General features: G+C 44.9%; 3 protein-coding genes, 1 long non-coding RNA gene and 1 pseudogene across 4 annotated transcripts; 4 read left to right on the forward strand and 1 right to left on the reverse strand.

Moving 5' to 3' along the window:
- Positions 1-5,399: 5,399 nt before the first annotated feature.
- LOC117835020 (uncharacterized) lies at positions 5,400-6,451 on the reverse strand (annotated as a pseudogene).
- Positions 6,452-7,076: 625 nt separating this feature from the next.
- LOC117836589 (ergosterol biosynthetic protein 28) lies at positions 7,077-8,429 on the forward strand. The gene is made up of 3 exons (XM_034716051.2): positions 7,077-7,342; positions 7,446-7,652; positions 8,170-8,429. The coding sequence occupies exons 1-3, from the start codon at positions 7,195-7,197 to the stop codon at positions 8,244-8,246; spliced, it is 432 nt and encodes a 143-aa protein (XP_034571942.1). The 5' UTR covers positions 7,077-7,194; the 3' UTR covers positions 8,247-8,429.
- A 2,309-nt stretch (positions 8,430-10,738) lies between these two features.
- Positions 10,739-12,562, forward strand: LOC117839709 (ergosterol biosynthetic protein 28). The gene is made up of 3 exons (XM_034720108.2): positions 10,739-11,772; positions 11,871-12,056; positions 12,137-12,562. Exons 1-3 carry the CDS (start codon positions 11,487-11,489, stop codon positions 12,205-12,207), a joined length of 543 nt encoding a protein of 180 aa, XP_034575999.1. The 5' UTR covers positions 10,739-11,486; the 3' UTR covers positions 12,208-12,562.
- A 1,561-nt stretch (positions 12,563-14,123) lies between these two features.
- LOC140221480 (uncharacterized) lies at positions 14,124-16,545 on the forward strand. Its single transcript, XR_011897281.1, has 2 exons — positions 14,124-14,711; positions 15,976-16,545. It is a non-coding gene; the product is annotated as an uncharacterized lncRNA (long non-coding RNA).
- A 1,753-nt stretch (positions 16,546-18,298) lies between these two features.
- On the forward strand, positions 18,299-21,373 carry LOC117837874 (uncharacterized). Its single transcript, XM_034717674.2, has 3 exons — positions 18,299-18,564; positions 18,778-20,960; positions 21,048-21,373. The coding sequence occupies exons 1-3, from the start codon at positions 18,444-18,446 to the stop codon at positions 21,117-21,119; spliced, it is 2,376 nt and encodes a 791-aa protein (XP_034573565.1). The 5' UTR covers positions 18,299-18,443; the 3' UTR covers positions 21,120-21,373.
- The last annotated feature ends 408 nt before the right edge of the window (positions 21,374-21,781 follow it).

A 21,781-nucleotide genomic window follows, 5' to 3' on the forward strand; every position in this document is an offset into this window, starting at 1 on the left:
CTAAGATCTTAAGTATTGATATACGAACTATTGAGTGTTAATGATTTGAATGGGTTGATACTTGTAATACTTGAATTTGAATGTATTGATATTAACGTAATATTATTAGTAAAAGCTCCGTCGGATACGAATACGAATTAAAACAAAAGGGTAAAAAAAGAAAAGGAATAAAAACTAACCGGTACTAAACTGCCGTATGCAACAGCGCGACGTGGCTCGCAGTTTAGTATCAGTTGGTGTTACTAAATGATGTATTTTATTGGTTAGGCTGCATCTAGTACCGATCGAGCGATATCGGTCTGGTACCCGGTACTAAAGGATGTTACCGCCCGGTACTTGAACACATTCCATTCTCCAAGTTTAGTTTTACTGACCGATCTGCTTGAACCCTATTAACCGGCCGAGCTTCATCAGTGACCGGATTGCATGAGCGCACGGTCGGGACGTGGACGCTGCTGTCGTCCACGCTCTGCTTCCTGTGCGCTCTCGACCTCGGCAGCAGGCCGCTCTACGCCGCCACGTTCCTGTCCTTCTTCTACGGCTTGATCTACCTGGCCGCCGAGTGCCTGGTGTACCACACCATCAGTCCGGCAAGCCTCGCCCCGTTCACCTTCATCGCAGGTAGTACAACAACAGCCGATCCTCTGTTTTATTATTTCTCTCCTGTAGGGACTGACAACAGCATATAAATCGATTTCATCTTTTCTTACCAGAGATAAAATAATCTTGGTACACTACACCAAAATTCAAAGACACTCTCCTTCAGTTAATATGTAAGTAGGGAAAAACAATCTTAGCTTTTGTTACCACCACCTGTGTATAAAAAGAAGGGATCAAATCAGGGCACACCACGTCAATCTTATATAAACGAGGGAGTAGCAGCAGTACACACAATGTTCATGCACAAGTGAATAACCATATCATGCAAATGCAAATTTCACGTGCAAAACGAAAAGAGAAATGACTAAGGCTCCAGTGCTTATTGTATATATACTGGGACGGTGGGACCAGTGCTAAATCTTCTTCTGGCTACCGTGGCGCGCAACACCATGGTCTCGACAGTGAGTCCTGGCCCGAGCCCTACCATGACTCCCATCTCGTCCTCCTCTTGCTGGCGTCGGAGCTCATCGAGCACGAAGATCACCGACGGCCCGGACATGTTCCCGTACTCCCTCAGCAAAAATAGTCAGCAAAAATAGTCAGACCTGAGCTGACAACCTACCTGACGCCTATTATCATGAGCTGGCAACCTATTATCATGAGCTGACAACCTACCTGACGCCTATTATCATGAGCTGGCAACCTATTATCATGAGCTGACAACCTCATGAATAGAGGGTGTATCTAAAGTAAGGGTGTATCTGAACTTTTAATACCCGTCACATCGAATGTTTGATCCTAATTAGGAGTATTAAATATAGTCTAATTACAAAATTAATGGCACAAATAGAGTCTAATTCGCGAGACGAATCTATTAAGGCTAATTATTCCATGATTTGACAATGTGGTGCTACAGTAACCATTTGCTAATGATGGATTAATTAAGTTTAATAGATTCGTCTCGCGAATTAGTATAGGGGTTCTGCAGTTAGTTTTATAATTAGCTCATGTTTAGTCCTCCTAATTAGCATCCGAACATCCGATGTGACCCTTAGTACCTCGTATCCAAACACCCCCACAGTCAGACAAAAATTGGTAGACAAAAATAGCAAAAATAAAGTCTACTCCGGAGCATAGAACGAAAAGGCGGACGGACGGAGATCAAACTGGTCGGATTACTGGTTCACCAGTCCAACCAATGGTTCACTAGTCGAACTAGTGGTTCATCATCTATCAATATATATAATACTTATTTCTCATTATTTACTTGAGTGATATGCAAGTTTTATTACCAAAATATATCACATATGATATAATACATAGGATTACATAGAAATAACATAATAGTCTATTATCTAAAGTTCCAAAACAAATCTCCAAAGGTCGAACTATTCACCAATTCATAAAAAATCGGCTCACTGGTTCACTAGTTCGACACAAAAACTAATCAGTTCACACCGGTTCACACTGGTCCAATTGCATGACAATCTTTTGATTGAACCGAACCGGTTTGATTGCCAGTTCATGATTTTTCCAGTTCAACCGGTGAACCGGTTCGTTTTTTTTCTATGCTCTGTAGGCCAACCCGATGACACGCATGCGGATACAGTGTAGGCCAACCGGTGAAACAGTGTCCACGTTGTCCCTAATCAGAAATAATATTGGTGTGGTTATAACGCTCTGGCCAACCAAAATTAATATTCTAGGCAATCATGTCGTCTATTCTCTTCATCCCAAATATAATATAGGTCGATTTTTCTATATACATTATATCTACTGCAATTTAAATCGGATCGAGTACTATGCAGTTGCAGATGACGATAAAACAGCACCCTACCATAGCCGGCCGCACATGCAAATGTTTCATGCTTGACATCAGGCATGACGTCTATGCAATTATGCAAATGCAAAGAACACAAGTATCCTAGCTGGCAGTCATGAGTTTCGCCCTCGTGCGTGCATCTGTAGATCCAAAAGCTACTTGGCAGGCATTCGGATTTCCTAAATTTCAGTTTATAATTTTGTGTCACTAGCTTAACTATACATGGAGTCAAACTAGTGACCCACCTTTCTATGCGGAAAATCACTACTCCCTCCGTTCCAAATTATAAGTCATTCCAACTTTCTTGGAGAGTCAAACATTTTTATGTTTGACTAAAATTATAGAGAAAATCACAAAAGTTTATGGCACCGAATAGATATACTATAAAAATATATTTAATGAAGAAACTAATGGTACCTATTTGATATCATGAATGTTAGCACTTTATTGTATAAATTTGGTCAAACTTGAGATGCTTTGACTCTCCAAGAAAGTTGGAATGACTTATAATTTGGAACGGAGGGAGTACATCTTACTCATCGCTTCGCTTATTATTATACTCATCGCTTATTATTAGGGTTCTCCTTTGATATGGCTCTAGCTTCTCCGGCTTGAGAGAACCCTTGAAGCAAAAAAAGAAAAAGAAAAAAACTTCCTCCAACCGCAAATATAAGCATTTTAGAACATTGACCAATAATATCTGTAAAAGTAGAATATTTCAAATAGAAAGAGTTATATATTATGATAATTGGTTTCATGATGGATCTAATAACACCATTTATACGTTAGTAATCTTTATGAATCTTTTGTTATTCATATTCAAAGTTAAAAAGTTTGACTTCTGAGTAATCCAGAAATGCTTATATTTGTGGACAGAGAGAGTAGGCTTTATTGACTTCTAGCCGGTTTCGATGGAGTATGGTGTCATTAGAGTTTTATGACATTAAAGTCTATGACACAAATAATTTTACTGACTTGACAAACTCATTAGGTCAGTCTTAATGAAGACATCACGAGAGTTTCATAGACAATAAATTTTATGACACATCAGTAATTGTGCTGACTTGGCAAGCTCATTATGAGGAAAGAGAAGGGAGAGAGTTCATCCCATGAAACCCAGTGGGCTCGATTGCCAAGCCCATGAAACACAAATGAACTCATACTAAGGATGTGATCATTTCATTGCAAGATACATTTGGTTCAACACCATGCAAAAATTAAATGTTGCAGTATATCTATGAAACCGTGTACTGAGAGATAGTTTTATTTCATTGTAAAGCTGGTATAGCAGTTTTAGTAAGAATGCGATGTGATCTTAAACTATGTATATATATGGGATGTGCAGTTTGCTCTTTTGCTTTGCTCTATTTATATTGTACTAAGGAGGCGTTTGGTTGGGGCTCAGGTAACGCAAAGGGAAACGTAATCAGATCACAGCTGGTTTTGTGGTGTAATCACTGATTACGTCCTTTGTTTGGTTTGATGCGATAATGGTAATGGATTACGTTACAGCTGTTTGGTTCACTACTCAGGTATCACAAGGTAGCTTACAAATTTACTCCTCTAACTGATAGCTAGCTCAATGCCCAACCCACAGAGAGCAAGCTCATTCGATTTTCTGCAACTACTGAACATCAACATGGAACAGATTGAACTACAACCATCCAGGAGCTCATTCGATTTTCCGCAACTACTGAACATCAACATGGAACAGATTGAACTACAACCATTCAGGAGCAGTTCGAACCATGTTCAAACGACAGATAGTTCAAAGTTCATCCAAGCAAAATAAAAGTTCAACATCTAGATTACATAACGTGTTCAACATCCAGGCTAAATAGAAGTTCAACATCCAAGCTAAATAAGTGACTGACTCCCTATGAACTTGTTGTTCACCTCCATCTCACACATTGTGCAGTAGATGACTCCCTATGAACTTGTTGTTCACCTCCATCTCACACAGGATAGTTTAATCATATAGACTCAGAAAGATGCAAGCTCCCTATCTTGATCCACCTTCTATCCTATTCCTTCTCTCTTCCTCTTCAAAAGAAAAAACAAAACAAGTAATGAGCTATAAGTGAATAGAAAGAAAAATAGACAATGATTTGACAAAGATTTGCTGCACAATAGATAAGGAATCCACATATCCAATTAAAGAACATAATTGATTTGCTGCACAAAGTCTAAGAAAACAAGCATCTGATGTATGGCAGTAAATAAACACAAATTCTGAAAATTAGTTACACAAATTCTTTCTTGGTTCAGGATGAGCGCCTACACAGTTTTTCTGAGATCCTTTATAAGCTTTACAAATGGCTTCATTAATATAGGATGGCCACTTGGTACTTTCTGGCCACATTCAAAAAAATAATTTTGTTTATATAAATGCTTTATTCGAAATAAGCATAAAAACACAACTTCTTTTATAATATTCAGGGATGCTATTACGAGGAGCATAAGTTTTAGGCTTCGAGGATAGCAGTGCCCCCTCCAACTGCATACTGATACCGCTAAAACGAAAGGGGACTGAGGTGACTGGGATATCATCAATATCAGATATACTACCAGCTATGTTCATGAGCTTCTATGTGGTGAAACAAGCTGGAGACGACCACGGTATAGGAGCTTTTTTTCACAGAACAGTAGGACCATTTTCACGAGATTCAACTTCCTGATCTTAACTGAATGGCAAACATAAGCAATACCAGTATGCAACCAACAAAAGATCTTGCACTCCCATCTTACATTCTCTAAAAGAGTAACAATTCTAAGTACACCAATCTAGCGGTACTAAAAAGTTCAATGAACGAATTTAATTTGCCAATGCCATCCTCCTGCTCTACAAAACCAAAAAACTCAAGCAGATTGAAGCTGCAAAGGAGAGTTTAAAAATAGCCAACACTAGCAGAATACTACACAAATTAGCATCTGATGTATGGCAGTAAATAAACAGTTGAAACAAAATAGCATAGTGTCACATACCAAGCATGTTTAGGATAAATTCTCTCCTCAGTGTCTCATCCAACGTTAACAGCATGCTCATTTGATCTGGAATTCTCACAAACACACTAGCAGCTTTGACTTGTTCGCTCCCTGTGAACCCAAGCTTGCGCAGCTCTGCTGTAGCCTTTTCTCTTAACTTCTGCTGATGATCCTCTTTAGAATTTTTCTCTTGAATAGCGACCTCATGTTCCATCACTGCTGCCATTTTCCCAATATTTGTAGACACACCCTTTAGATCACCTTGAACTTCATGTAACATGTCCAAAATAGGGTCACTTGATGTTGAAGATACATGATCCTTTCCCTTCCTGTCTATCTTCCGCCTCTTCAAGCTTGATGAAGCTGAGTCAGTAGAGCGTCTAGGGGTTTCTCTAGACATCCTATCCTCCTCCTCCTCTTGATGGTTACCACCTTCAACTGCAAGTTCTTTCTCTATATTTTCAACTACTTCGCTAAGCCCTTCTGCGCCTTCACCAGTAGCTATGTCACTCCCATATACGGCAGCCAATGAATCATAATAAGGGAAAGCAACACCATATAGGCCCTTCGCTTCAGGATGATACTGCAAAGGAATGCACTAGTGTTTCTCAACCTTGGCAATCGACACAGAATGTTGCATTGCAAGTTGAAATGAAATACCTACATTGAAGTAAAGTTTAGACATACCTTACAATGTGCTTCATATTGTGTTTTTTCACACTGAAGCATCTTTCTATTCTCATCCCAGTTGAAGCCACTTTTGTTAAGCATTACCTCCAGTGCCCCGAACTTTGTTCTAAAGTGCCTTACTCTTGACTCAATGTGGGGAACAACAGATATTCCACAGTTAGGTAACTTTTCAGCCAGATGAGTCTCAAGCACTGAACACTATCCATTCTTAAAGCTTCCCTCGCCCTTCCACCTTGGGTCCAAAGATATCTCATACAAGGCTTTAACCAATTCATCATCCTCGGCAACAGTCCACTTCCTTTTATTCTTTCCCCTGCCACGGATTGTTATTGTTGAGCTCTCAGATAAATCCATAGCTGCACAAAAGGATAACATGTTAGAAGGGGCAGACGGGGGTATTGAGTGTCCGGGGCAGACGGGGGAGACGAGGGGAGCGGTATCGCGGGATACCGGGGAGGGAGCCCTGTAAACGGATGGAAACTGCGGGTAATCGGATTGCGGAGGAGGTTGAAACAAATGGGTGTATGGGTATTGCTTAACACCCGTAATCTATTTACGTTACATTTACGCGAACCAAACGCCTTCTAAGAGTCATTCGCGTTCAACTTGTTGCTTGCATGAATCTATCGTCACTTCTCTCCTCCATATCAGCTAAAATAATAGATGATATCTTTATTACGGAAAAGCTTAGGTCTTTGCACGGGTATGCAGTTTTGATAAGAGGTATAAGTATAAAAATACTAATGAGATCAATTAGAACCTCGCAGCTAATCATCAGTAAGGTGGGAATGTGAGTATACGTAGTTACGTTACGTGCATGTATGTTGACTGTTGAGCATGTGGGACTAGACACTAGAGTGTGTTTCTAAATGAATAAATAAGTAAAAATCTATGAAAATGCGAGAGGCAGAGTTTATCTTCCATGCATTTGGGAAGGAAAAATCTCGACAACTTGCAAAGAAATAGCAGCAGTGGAACACCGAAATCGCATTATTAGTACTCGGCCTCGGGCTGTCTGCAGCCTCTCACTCTCCATTCTCGCTGTGCAGGCGTGCAGCGCGTTTTCCTCGATTGCAGACGTACGCGCTTCGCTTGGAATGGCCAGCGTCGCCGTCGGGAAGAAGCGCGGTGTGCCGGCGTTGGGGTGGTGGCTGATGGTGGTCGGCACCGTCCGCCTCGCCTTCACCTGGTCCTGCTTCTTCGGCTCCGCGGCGCTCTGCTCCGCAACCTACTCCCAGGCACAGGGTGCGTCCATTACACTGACTTGTCCCTCTTCGTCGTCTTGGATCGCCGCACATTAGCAGAGTAATTAAACACTGAATCGTGGTCGAATAAATCCTGGACGCAGTGAGCGACGTTCATGGGCGCACGGTCGGGGTGTGGACGCTGCTGTCGTGCACGCTCTGCTTCCTGTGCGCTTTCAACCTCGACAACAAGCCGCTCTGCTTGGCGACCTTCCTGTCCTTCGTCTATGCCTACGGCTATTTCGTCGTCGAATACCTGGTATACCACAGCGTCGGTGCATCAACTCTCGCCGCGCTCGGCTTCTTCGCAGGTATACTCTTGATGGTTTTGGTACAGCGCCTTCGATGCGCTTTTCTCTGAATCTCCACACATCACTTTATACGTGAAAAAAAATGAAGTGCGTGGCATATATACGCTCGAAAACGTTCAGAAACCATGGTCATATCGACTCAATAGCTAAACAGCTATATTTGTTGATTGTCAGATTCAGATACATTATGGCTGGGAACACATCCAGTACCACCGATCCTTACGGTGCTACCATCGGGACCTGTACATGTAAAATCCATCCAAACATATGAATGGATAGAACATTGCATTCACAAGATTATCGATTGAATAAATAGCTGTGCAAGGAGAAACAAAAAAAAATCATTCAGCTTTGCACAAATTTTGTCCAACCTCGAATTTTAAATGATGATAAAACCATGCATTTTATCCATGCATATTTTTATATGAACTTTTCATGTGTTAGCTATAAGGTGGGTGAATTGATGTTTGGCAATAAGCACTTACTAGTTTCCATATATGATCGTTTTTGTACGCAGTGCCAGCGATCCTATGGATGCTTCTTGAGTGGAACTCCCATGGGCATGGCATCCGCACTGCTGCCAAACAGCCCTGATCAAGCGCTGCCCGCGGCTTGTCAAATGTCAATGAATTAGGCATGAGCTTCATGCAAGTGCGCATAAACAATCAAGAACGTAATGCTTGAACAAAAATATAATCTGCAATGCGTCCTGTTCTTCCTTTATTTGTTGAACTGTTAAATTCGTCCATGAGCAACTTCATTTCTGGCTTGCTTCAATCTCAAGGGCACTCCTAAATTCTAAACGCGAATCTGTTCCATATCACTGGCATAGTAAAAGCTAACTAATCATTTGGCTGAAAGCCATTAGTATTTCTTTGACAATAGTATGTAGAGAGCGCACTATGCGAAGCACTGAAGCAGCAGAAAAGAGAGTAAAAGGCAGGAGAGGGTATCCTACTGATGGGCCGTAGATGCCGTCACTAACATTTTTGGGCGAAGAACCTGCTGGGGGGTTTTGTAGCCTTGTGGGCCTTCACCCATGTTGAAATCTTCCACTGAAGTTGCTGTTTCGCCAAGTTCGTCTATCACATTTTCCATCAAACCTCTGCCGATCATTGACCACTAGGTGGATCAGCGCGCTTCGCCCCGCCCGCTCCAAATATCAGCGCAAAAAGCCGTAGTAGCCGAATTAGGTCCGTTTGTTTCTCTTCTAGCTTCTAGATTATACAAGTTGAATGAATTATAGTTCAAGGGTAATAGAGTAAAAGAGTATCATGGGACAACTTTAGGATCACAAATAATCTCAAATAAGTTATCTAAAGCTAACTTATTTCAGATTATTTAGGATCCCACTGTGATCTTTTTATCATAGTACTCATGACTCATAATTTAACTTATATAACGTAGGAATAGGATCTTAGGCAGAAAATTACCGGTTTTGGTTAAATCGTGTCGTGCCTTTTGTTGATCTGACCGTTGCACTCCAGGAGAAAAGATGACCCACGGCACACTGCACCTCCTCGTCGTCCTCGTCCACTCACCTAGGCAGCTTTATCCATCCACAAGCGTGGACTGCGGCGTTGACCCATCTCGAGCACGGGATGCTCAGCGAGTCGGCAGCCTGGTGCCGTTGCTCGAGCTTGGCGAAGCGACCGTGGACTGTGGACTGTGGAGTGCTCAGCAAGTCGGCCGGGCAGGCGAGCTGTTGCTGCAATGCTGCTCGAGCTCGGCGAGGCGCGCGGGTCGATCGGCCGTTCCGGCGTGTTTGTTGATAGTTTTCTCATGGCAGTGGCAACCTGCTGTTGCTTCACCTTGGGTCCGGTGTCCCACGCTTGCATGGCGAAACCAGCTCCGGCAGGCAGAATATGCGAGCGGAGGCCATCGGCGAGCGTGGGTCCAGCGGGCGGCGCGTGCGACAGGTACGACCGCACCACGTGTCGCTCTGCGTCCGCTGCCGGATTCCCCGAGGCGCGGCGCCGGAGCCGCTAGAGGCCCGTGCTGACAACGGTGCTGGCAGCAGGTACGGCACGCAGCAGGTCGTGGCTCGCTAGCCGAGCGGCGGAGCGGGTGGCACTGATCTGCGGCGGCGCTGCGTTCAGTTCAGCCGTGCGGGCGGACGCACATGCCCGCCGCCCGGCCGATCAGCGCACGCGACCTCCGCGTCGCGCCGCCCCTGCCGGCTGCCGCAACGGATGAAGCCGGCCTCTGCACGCGCGGGCTTCCGCACAGCCCGCAAGTCACACGGTCCTCTGCGTGCTGTCGGTGGTTGCTACAGTAGCTCAATGCTTCTCCGCCCGTAGACGCTAGCTCCTCGATTTCGTTGTGGGGCCCCGACGACGCGAAAACCTCCCGCAACGCTGAAGCAGTGCCTATGGGCCAACGATGCGCGGAAGAGAAAGCCCAACAGGAGGAGGCCAGGAGCCAACAGCCCATGACGGCAGCAGGAAAGAGAGGAGGAAACTGGCCAGTACAACCGATCGGACGGTAAAATCTGAACCACATTACACGTGCCATATACCAAAACGCTTAAAACGGGAGATTTGCTACCGTCGCTCCGAATTCTTCCGTCCTGAGGTTACATATTATTAGTTTATTACTAGCGGAGATACCCGTGCTTGACATCAAATAAAAACATGAGACTATTATTATTTATATATCAAGATGTCCTAAAAACAATATTTAAATTGTCACTCGCCAGATGGGGAAATGTTAGGTTATTGTAATAGACGGAGAAGGAAGAGGCATGCTATGTAATTTTTTTATTAATGAACTGAATAACTAACTTGGCATCAAACAAATATAATTTCCTTGTTCCATATGGATGAAGTAAACTGCAATATGTTAAACTAACGAACCTATCTCTGCTACTATGTCAACCTCAGATCCGTGAGGTTGTGTCATAGCAACCTAAGAAATATGAAACTAGCATGTAGCAACAAATGAACACATACGTGTACTCTTTCAAGTAGTGGGTTGTGGGACGAATTTGATTGGGTCGACAAGCACCTATATATATATATATATATATATATATATATATATATATATATATATATATATATATATATATGAGGTAGAGACTGGAAAGGAAAGTATATCCCTACCTCAATCAATTAATTTGATTGAGGTAGGGTTTTGGACTCATATTTAGAAATATTTTAATATAATTGGAAGGAACGCACGTGATTGGTGATGTGATTGTTCCATGTAAACAGTGATCGATCATCAATCAATTTCTGTACTCTCTCTGATTCCCAAATCTTGTAGGCCCGCTGATATTTTAACCCACCGCCAGCGTAATTAAATGCGATCAGTTGCCATATGCCCATATGTATGCCACACATATCAGCACATTACCTTGCACGCGACTGCAGGGTAATCGGTGCAATCACATCAACGGAAGGTAATTAGTGGCAATAATATGGAAGGCATTTAGCACAAGGGCAAGGACCAGTAGTGGGTTGATCCGAGAGCTAGCCAAGCCGGGCCATCATATGTGAAACACTGTGAGATCACGATGTGATAACGATCTCGGCCCTTGATTTGTTAGTGCACAAAATTGGAAATTTTACAACAGGGTTTATTGATCGGAGACACGTATTGTTTGGTGGGCGAAAAAATACATCTACATTCTAATAAGGTGGCCATGAATAATATTGTACTTCCTCCGTTTCAAATTATAGATCGTTTTAGTTTTTCTAGATTCATAGATATTATTATGCATCTAGATATACACTATATTAAAAAAACTAAAACGATCTGTAATTTAGAATGGAGTAGATACAATTTGGTGCAGACTACGAGAATTATATTCGTTGTTGCAATGTGAATTCGATGGGCCTTTTGAAGCCTATGAACACAGGCAACACCATACCAGGAGATCGCCCAATCCACACACACTCACGGTGCAGGAGACCGCTGCACCCTCGACCCGTGTCCTCTCTTTGCCTTGCCATTGTCCCGTGCACCTCAGCCATGGCCCAAGCCAAGAAGGGCGGCGGCGGCGTGCCGGCGTTGGGGTGGTGGCTGATGGCTGTCGGCACCGTCCGCCTCCCCTTCGCCTGGCCCTGCTTCTTCGGCTCCGCGTCGCTCTGTTCCGCCACCTACTCCCAGGCACAGGGTGCGTCCATTACACTGCCTTTGTCCCTCTTCGTCTTGCATTGCCGCAAATTTTGCAGAGCAAACACTGAATCGTGTTCGAATTAATCCTGCATGCAGTGAGCGACGTCCATGGGCGCACGGTCGGGGTGTGGACGCTGCTGTCGTGCACGCTCTGCTTCCTCTGCGCCTTCAACCTCGGCAGCAGGCCCATCTACGCGGCCACCTTCCTGTCCTTGGTCTACGCCTACGGCCATTTCGTCGTCGAGTCCCTGGTCTACCACACCGGCCTCGGCTTCTTCGCAGGTGCAGTGCTACGACTGATGATCACTTGCTCCTGATTATTTTGTACTAGTAAATAACTGGCCTTTGTTTCTCATATGCAGTGACAGCAATGGTGTGGATGCTGCTTCAGTGGAACTCCCATGCCCCCCGTGCCGCCAATAAGCAGCCATGATCATGTGCTAGCTCTTAATCTTGTTTTGCCTCACAAACAAGAAAATATGGACACCTTCTGAGTCCTCTGCCGACGAATAATCGAGTAATGATCCAAGAGAATTACTGGTAGACAGAGGAGGACAGTTTGCCAGTTTGGTTTCACTATGGTTAAAATGCATTATGGATGCATGATGCTATCTGAAAATCAGAAATTCTTTAATAGTTTATTAATGTTTCTATTCTGGTAGCTCATGTTTAAGGTACTTCAGACCATTGCATCTGTCCATCCATCTGAGATTAAATTAGGCGACATTTTACCTTCTGATTATATTAAGTAAATCTGTATTTTTTTTGCTTGGAAAGCTTGTATGTTTCTTACCTAACTACGCGATCATTGTTTTTAATGCCATGATAAAATGACTATACATGGTAATGTGATATAGAACGTGGCATTGCACCATGTGAACGTGCGTACGATTGACACGAACATCATTTTGACTGACACAAACAGTATGTCATTCTAATTAGTAAAACCATTTCAAATTTGATTAAGTTTGTACAATACAATAAAACACCAATATTTATGACACCAAATAGCAGTAAGTATCATTAGATAGTATATATTTGATAGTATATATATTTGGTGTAATAAATATCAATACTCAGGTAATTGACAAAGCTAGAATGACAAAAAATTAGTATAGATAAAACGAACATACATGACAACAAACATATATAATAAAGAGCCTTGTTACAATGCTTTTAAAGTACCAGTGGTACTACCAGGCACTTTCCTTTCTTATCCTTCTTACCAAAAAAATTAAATAGATTTACACATAATTAAAAGGGCATCATAGTACTTTCTCACCATTTTTGTGCTTGGTCCTACCAAATTGGTACTTCTTGGTACTTACTTCACGGTACTTCCTTTGTTTCCACCGTTCGATTTCTCGTGACAGACAGCTCTTATTTTTTTCAAGCACTCTAAAATCTCTTATAAAATAAAAACTATATTTTAAATAATTTTTCGAACTTGAAGTTGAAAACATGAAGTACTTTTAGAAGCCTCTACTACTTAAAAAACAAGTTTTACAAGTAATTCAAACACAAGTTCAATTTGGGGGAAGCAATAGTAGGCATTCCATTTACTGCCACGTTAGCCTCTCGAACTGATCCTGTTGACTGTTGTTGGAATTGGAAGGTTAGGGTCCACTTGTCATTGGAGGTGATTGTATCACTGGGTGAGATTATTGGGAAGCTGCCTCTTCCAATAATAGTAAAAATTGTATTGGGGCTGTCTCAATACCATGCAAGTCATTGGTCACTTTCTTAATCAAGTCGGAGTGGGAGCGGCTAACCAGCTAGAACCGTTTTTTTTTAATGAAACGCAAAAGATAGTGCGTGTTTCATTGATATAGAAAAAAATACAAGACTACAACCTTGGAAGGCTATAGGCAGGAAAAAGAAAAGAAAAATAAAAAGAACTCGTCCGGTTGGATTAGGATATCAACGCGATTAACCACTCAACTTAAACCGCCACACTCGACCGGTTAGATTGGAATATCAACGCGGCCTCACCACTCCACTAGTCACGGCAGCAGCAGACAAGCAGGTAGAACCGGTTTGTACTTTCTAGAACCTTTTTTTGTTAGACGAGGCATGCACATACTATGAATCCAAGTATTCATATTTTTTAACCTTGTGAGAAAACCTAGTGTCTTTTGCGAGATGTTGAAAGCTAGTAATTTTTTTTGAGACTGTAGTATTTTATACTATGTCGAATTTTTAAAATACTGTAAAATTCTTTTTCTGTGTGTGTTTTGGGCTCAGGGCCGAAAGAGAGAACCCTATTGGGCCATACATTGGTCTCATAAAATTTGGGCTTGACCCGCGCAGCCTTGGCCCAGACGGAGAAAGAGGTTTCCATATTTTCGCGTCATTTTTGCTGCTGCTGCTTCTTTCGTCTTTGAGCGTGCATCCGTGCACCAGTATGCCACTTTGCAGTTGCAGGTGCCCAGCCACCCACCCAGGAAAGAAATTGTCACGTACCGCTTCCCCGAAAATCTACTTCGGAGGGCATTTACCGCGGAGGTGGTTTCCTGCCCCCGTAGGATCAAGTATCAACGGCCGGACGTTTCGGAGAAAGAGGGAGTGATTACAGGAGCAACTACCGAAGTAATTAAGGGGCCGGCCATTTACTGCCGTTCTCTCCTCTCATTTCCCCTCCGTCTCTCTCCCTCTCCCTCTCGCCTCATCTCTTCGTTTCTCAGTTTCTCCCGAGTCCCAATCCGGCGAGATGACCCAGGGGCGGAGGCGGTGGCGCAGCTGGCCGGTCATGGCGACGCTCCAGCGGATCATAGGGCGGATCCAGGGAGGAGGCGCCGGGATCCCCTCGGCCGCCGGCGGCCTCCATGGTTCCATGGAAGATTCCTCCTCGTGCGTCGAGGTACTACAGTGAGCAGCTCGCCGGGGAGGCCAGCGGCGCCACGCGCTTGGAGCCAGATCCGGTGAGATCCTTGAAAGGTAAGGCCATCGGCTTTCGGATCCCCCACCATAGGTGCCCCCCGCTACCTTCCCCATGTCGGCGCACGGCTCGAATCGCCGGAGATGTGCAAATAGGAGGAGGTAAGGTCTGCTACGGTCTCTGGGGATCTCCAAGGCCCCAACCAGTGCCGGTCCTAAGATTTTGGGGTCCTCTGGCGATCTTGTCGCGAGGGGCCCTCTAAACTGTATATAAATATTATAATTTCTATATAAATATTATAATTTCTTGCAAGGTGAAAACAAATAATATATTTTTAATTTAACATGTTTATAATTATTGAGAAACCATGTAGATTAAAACTAATACGATTAGAACTTTGTAATATCCATTGCTTCTCGTAAGATAGTTTTACGATAGTTCTTGGGGTATTTCTTGATGCAAAATCATCAAGGACGGTATTGAGATCAACAGTGTTCAAGATATCTCTCTTGATGGTACACGTAGTCAATCCATTTAACTTTTATTGTGACAGTTCATCTCAAATAGTTCTTCAACAAATTCAATTTTGAGAAACTTCTTTTAGCTGAAGCTACAGTCACAACTACAGTTAAAAAGGATTTGATAGACAACTGAAACATTTGGATAACAATATGCAGCTATAACAAACCAGAATCTCAAGCGCTGACATCAAAGAATCTAATAAAGTCACTTGTAGCATCTTTAATTCTGAAAATAATCATTGATCTTAACATCGAATGAGTTATCATGAGAAAATGTTTCCACAAAATTCTTACAGCGCAGCCAAAAGATCAGCTTCATCCAAAGATTCTTGCACATCATGAATAGAAGCTTCTTGCTCATCATCAATTGAATTTTTAGATTGAGAGAAAGGCGGTAAATTTTTATTCTCTGTAGCATCATCAATGGCATCAACGTATTTACTTAAATTATCATTAACTTATTGCTACCCTTGTTCTTCAATATCAAGTGCATCTACAAGATTATCATCAGGCACAATACTGCTTGAAGTTGAAAAAAACTTATGTATTGCACCTTTTTGAGATTCAATAAATTGATCATATAGTTTTTTTCGTTTTCTTTTCTGAGCTCCCGACAAATATTTCTTAGGTAACATTCTAAGATTCTAACACCTAAATTAGAAAAAAAACACGACTATATGAGTACCGATTACTAGAAGTTCGAAGTAATTAATTTAGATTAGAAAACAATCAAGGAAAAAATACCTAGATGCTAGGGCCTGATCGGCTGATCAACTGATGATTAAGTGATGATCGGTTGCAGTAATCGGCTAGGACCTTATCGTCGCCTTGCTGTGCGTGGTGCCGTGAGTTCGTGCGCCACACAGTCATCTCGAAGGGGGCTCTCCAGTCGTCCGTGATGCCGCGCCAAAAGGCCCAAGGGAGTGCCGGAGCGGGGTGCGCGGCGTGCCGTTCGCGATAACGACAAAGCGAACGCGTCGATGTGAGACAACCCCAAGACGGGAGCCGCATGCGCATGGTGTCGCTCGCACGGTCTTCAGCTGATCGGTTCGCATTCGGCGGCGCTCGTGTAGTCGTGTGTCACATACGAGGTAGGTAAAGGGCCGGCTGGTCGGGAGTCTCTGTGTATACCTGGGCCTGGTCCCCTCCCTCCCGTGGGTCCTAGGCCGTCGGACCTCCAGCACCCCTCCAGGACCGACACTGGGCCCAACCTTCCCCACCGTGCAACTGCAGCAAGTAATAATGTGACGACGAGCATCGTATTGCTTGATGTTTCTCGCAAGATTGGACGATGTGGATGTTGTGAATGTGTGTCTGGACATTACTTGAAAAAATCTTGAGAAGAGCACGAGATCTGAAGTTACGCTTTCCACTTTGTTGAAGGATCTGAAAGTTGTTGTTTATTTAATTTTTTTTGTTAGTTTATGCTTTCTAATACACGAAAGTATTTCATGATTTTTAGGTGCCTGTAACTTTATTATGAAATTCTCCTTAGGAACATTTGCGAAAAAAATAGGTGGAAGATATTTGCAGCAACATTTGCGTGGTTCATGTACGTTGAAAAGAAAAATGTGGTTTGCAGATGAATCTTTTGTTAAAAAATGTGTGCAGTAATACGTGCTAGAAAACTGTATTTTTTAGAAAAAAAATGTGAAGAACGCCCTTCGAAGTAGCATTTTTTTTTGTTTTTATGGAATAAGTTGAAAACAAATTAATTTCTACAGTATACTGAAAAAGATCTATAATAGTTCCTTGGTTCCGTCGGTACCTTCATCTTCATGGAACTCTTAACGCTCAGCGCATGTCATTAGCTAAAAAATAAACATTAACTACCGCACTACCTTTTCTCTCTCTCTCCACTACGTGTCAATCGCATAAAGATGCCCGCCGGGGTTGATGAGCTCCGAATTGCCGCCTCCTTCCGCGCTTCCCAGTCTTCTTCGTCTTTTTTTTTCCCTTACGCTGTGGAACTGGCTGTAGACTGTCCCTGGCCACAGTGTTATTCGCGACTGTAGGCTTTAGCGTGCATTATGTGTGTATGGATGTACAAGAGCCAGGAGCCCAGGATGGACGGATACTGCACGGCAGGGCAGGTATTTTTTTAATTTTAATCTTTTTAAAACTAAAATTTTAAATATAACCCACGCCAAACTAGATTTTCGAAAACTAGTCTTTTTTATCACGTCAAGCTCCGTGGCACGACTTGTGACTTGAGTCACACCACACGTATGGTACTGATATGACTGGGCGAGTTAGCGCTAAGGTGGTGTTTGGATACCCCGTGCTAAAGTTTAGCACCTGTCACATCGGATGTTTGGATGCTAATTAGGAGTATTAAACATAGACTAATTACAAAACTAATTACACAGATGGAGTCTAATTCGCGAGACGAATCTATTAAGCCTAATTAGTCCATGATTTGATAATGTGGTGCTACAGTAACCATTTGCTAATGATGGATTAATTAGGCTTAATAGATTCGTCTCGCGAATTAGCATAGGGATTTTGCAATTAGTTTTGTAATTAACTCATGTTAGTCCTTCTAATTAGCATCCGAACATCCGATGTGACACTGCTAAAATTTAGCACCTAGTATCAAACACCCTCTAAACAAGTTGGCGTGACTGCCATGTTAGTCAGCTCCTTGGCTCTAGCCTTTCTAGCTCCCAAGTGCATAAAAATTCAATTTACTTAACCTTATTTTATCTATTTTTAATTAGCTAATGAGCTCCTAAATTCTTTAAACTTGGCGGGTACGATATATAGATATATAGAGTGAGCATGTTTCATTTTAAGTATTTGCAGTCTAAAATATGGTGTAGAAAATAAAAAATTCAATTTATAAATAGGCTAAGTGTTTTAAAAGGGTTAAATTTTTTTAAAAAATTCGCAGGTAGGCAGGCCGGCCGCACAAATCTTTTCAACTTGAGCCTGCCGGTGCCCGGGCGGGCCGGCAGGTGGCAACGGTCGACTGCCTGAGCGCCTGAGCACTGGGCCCGCCTGGCAGCAAGGCACTCGACGGGCCAACGGGCAGGAGCAGAGGCGACGCGCGTCCACTGTTCCCAAATCCCCAACGGTCAAAAGGACGGATTGGCGAGCACAGTATAAGAGCCAGCTAGCCGTTACAGATCGGGAAACAGATCCCCTTCCCTTCCACTTCCCTTCCCTCGCCGCCTCCCCCAAAATCTCCGCCTCCTCTCCCGTTCCAGAAACTCGCGCTGCTCCCTCCCTTCCCCCACCCAAATCGAACGCACGCAGCAGCAGCCCCCGATGTCGATTGCGGCGGCGAGGTCCCCGTCCCCGGGCCCGGCGTCGAGGCCGTGCTGCGGCGGCGGCGGCCTCAGGCGGAGCGCCGACTCCAGCCCCTTCAGGCCCGCCGCGTCCCCGCCCGGTAAGCCCGCCTTCCTTCCTTCCCTCGCCGCGATTCGTGGCTCCCCTTTCCCATTTGACGCGGATTTCGCCGGGTTTGCTTCCGTCTTGGGCAGAACCCTTCCTATCCCCTAACGCCGCGGGTTCCATGCCTCGCGATCTTCGTATTTTCGGGACGATTCGTTTGCCGATCTGCTCGTTTCTGACACAGATTCTCGGGGTGATCCGCTTGCAGATTCTCCGCAGAGGAGCTCCTCCGTCTGCAAGAACAGCGGCAGCCGCGCCTCGCCGCGGCCCTGCGGCGCGGAGAAGGAGAACGACCCGCGGGACGCCGCGAGGACACACAAGGTTCGCACCAGCGGCGGTGTCGGCTGCGGCGGCGGCGGCGGCGTCTCCAAGAGCTTCATGGCGCCCACCATCTCCGCCGCCTCCAAGGCCGTCGCGCCGTCCGCCTCGCCGAGGAAGAGGATCCTCGGGGAGCGCAACGACCCCGTCCCCTCGTCCCCGGGCGACCACCTCGCGCACAGCAGCGCCAAGCCCAGGGGCCCGCCCCCGCCACCGCCCGAGGCCACTCTGGGCGCGCCGCGCCGCCTGCGGCTCTCGCTCGACGGGGTGCCCGCGCCTCCTCCTCCCGCGGCCGCGCCGGTCGCCTCGCACGCCGCACGGCACTCGTTCGGTGGCGACGAGGAGGTGGGGAATCCCGCGTGCAAGAACCGCCAGGACGCTGGCTCGGCGGCCGCCGCCCCGTACGACCCCAAGACGAACTACCTCTCGCCGAGGCCTCGCTTCCTGCGCTACAAGCCCAACCCCCGCGTCGAGATGTACCGCCACAGCAGCGGGGGCAGCGTTCGGCGGCTTGAGGACCGCTTCGCCTCCGAGAGCAGCAGCACGGAGGAGGATGTGTCCGAGGAAGAGCAAGAGCAGACGACGCTGTCGTCGGTGGCGGACGACTTCAAAGAGGAGACGTCGGCTCTGGCCCCTGCACCTGAGGCCAGAGCCGAGCCTGCTGCTTCGGCCGTGGCTGGCGTCCTGCAGCCGCATGCCGCGCCTGATTCGCCACTGGCTTGCGTGCTCACACCGGAGCAGGAGTCCCCGCGAGCTGGTGGCGTGCTAACACCTGAGCAGGAACCTTCAGTGAGCCCCGCGCCCGCTCGTCACAAGAAGAAGAAGAGGTCTCCGCTGAGGTTCCTGCTTGCCCCCCTTGCTCTGGTTCTGTTCATGGCTGCGGCGTTTGTTTGTGTGCCACCGCCCCCGGGTTCCCCGGTCATGCTGAACACCTCCCTGTCAAAGGTGTCAGACTTTCTGTCAGTTCAAGAATCGTATCCTGTGGAGTTGGCTGCTAGGCTGAAGCAATGGTCTAGCAGTTCGTTGAACTTTGTCACGTCCTACTGGGAGGCTCTTGCATCTTCCCAAGAACAAGAGGTCTTTGGTCCGCACTTTGTGGCCAATTTGAGTGCTGCTCCTGCAGATGGAGATGCATATCATGCTGTTGGTTTCAACTATGGTTCTGCTCAGACAATCCCGATCATTGTGGAGCAGGAGTTGGAGATTCAGGAGGTTGATTCAGAGATGATTGCAGACCCTGATGTAGAGTCAATGGCAAAATTTGGTGATGCTGAAGTAGAAGAACCTATAAATGATGCTGAAATGGAACAGGAATATGCAGTACCAAGTGTCATGGAGGAGGCTGATAGCTCTGTTGATGATGCAGAAGTAGAGGAGTTTATTGCTGAGATGGCAGAAGAAGTTTCAGGTAGCAGTGGAGAAGAGATGGCTGGAGAAGCTTCAGGTAGTGGTAGTGAAGAGATGGCAGACTTCATTCAGAATTCGGACATCCCTTCTCAATCTGCTGCGGAGCCTGAACAAGCAGAGGACATGGCCTCCTTGCAGCAAGATGTTCAGACTGAGGACTCCGAGGGTGATCATGCTGATGGCAAGGAGGATCAGGAAGCCCATCATGGTGAGAAGTTGGGTTCTGATATGTGGCCAAGTTACTTGGACAAAATCTCAAATCCTGCTACACTTGGTGCTGCTCTTGCTGCTATTATTGTTCCTGCTGCTCTGGCACTGCTTTATATGAGGCAGAAGCAAGCTCGTGTTGCCATGGACTCCAATGAACCAGTTGAGCAGGTTGAGCAAGTTGAGCAAGTCGGAAGTCTTTCTGGTTCAGGAAGCAGCGAGGGTGTGGCCAAGAGTTCACGATCTCAAAATCCTGTGGTAGAAGAAACTGAGAAACTTGGTGGCTCTGGTGCCTCACAGTATAGCAGCAGCTTGTCATCTGGGCTTGGCAGGAGGAGAAAGGCCAGGGAGGAGGGGAGTTTGGGCCTTGAGCCAGTGGTGTCGAGGAGGGATTCCACGGCGCAGTCCACAGCATCTTATGGTAGTTTCACCACATATGAGAAGATCCCCGCCAAGAAAGTAAGCTGTGCAATTGCTATTTTCCATCAGTTGTGTTCATTTAGCTTGTTGTATGTCTTACTAACTTCTGCATACTTGTTCAAACAGGGAAACAAGGAGGATGAGGCGATGACCCCTGTCCGGCGTTCCAGAAGGAATGTGAAACCACCAGAAGCCTAAGATGTCAGGAAGCTGGTCCTCTTAACACTTCCTAGAGGATCTAACTCTTAGATTTAGCATACACTTCGGTTGCTGCTTATGGGCATGTCTCGGTATTTGACAGATGTGTATGGCGTGATAAAACAGTTCTCTGCTGTTTTTCCTTTTAAAATGATTAGGACTTGTGTGTTTAGCATAACTGGCTAAGATTTCATAATTGATTGTTAACTTGCTTATTGTACTGTTTGCTAATTGAGATGAGTATCTTCCTTCTATATGTTCTTGGAATAGTGATCTGAAAGCCATTCTTCACAACATGGATGTTTCTAGTATGTTGTGTAATGATTTCTTCTGGTTCGTGTGCCGCGGTGCTGTATTCACATTTTCCCATTTAAGCTACTATTACTCTTTTGCCGTTGAGAAGTGAATAATATGGGTAATAGCTATCTCATGAATAGCATGCCAGTGGTGTTATGCTTTTCACATGAATGGAAATCTGTATAATCTAGATGCACTGCTTGCAATGTCCAACGATTGTTGAATAGCTGTTCCTACTTTTTTTTCCACTATCAACGACTTAAACAGAGAAATTTGAATATCTAGAATATCCCTCTAACCAATGCGTTTGGGGGACACACGTCTTGAATTTTCACTGTCAAAAGGTGTTTCATGCTGCTTAGGAT

The sequence above is a fragment of the Setaria viridis genome, chromosome 9, assembly GCF_005286985.2.
Source record: "Setaria viridis chromosome 9, Setaria_viridis_v4.0, whole genome shotgun sequence".
Classification (NCBI taxonomy): Eukaryota; Viridiplantae; Streptophyta; class Magnoliopsida; order Poales; family Poaceae; genus Setaria; species Setaria viridis.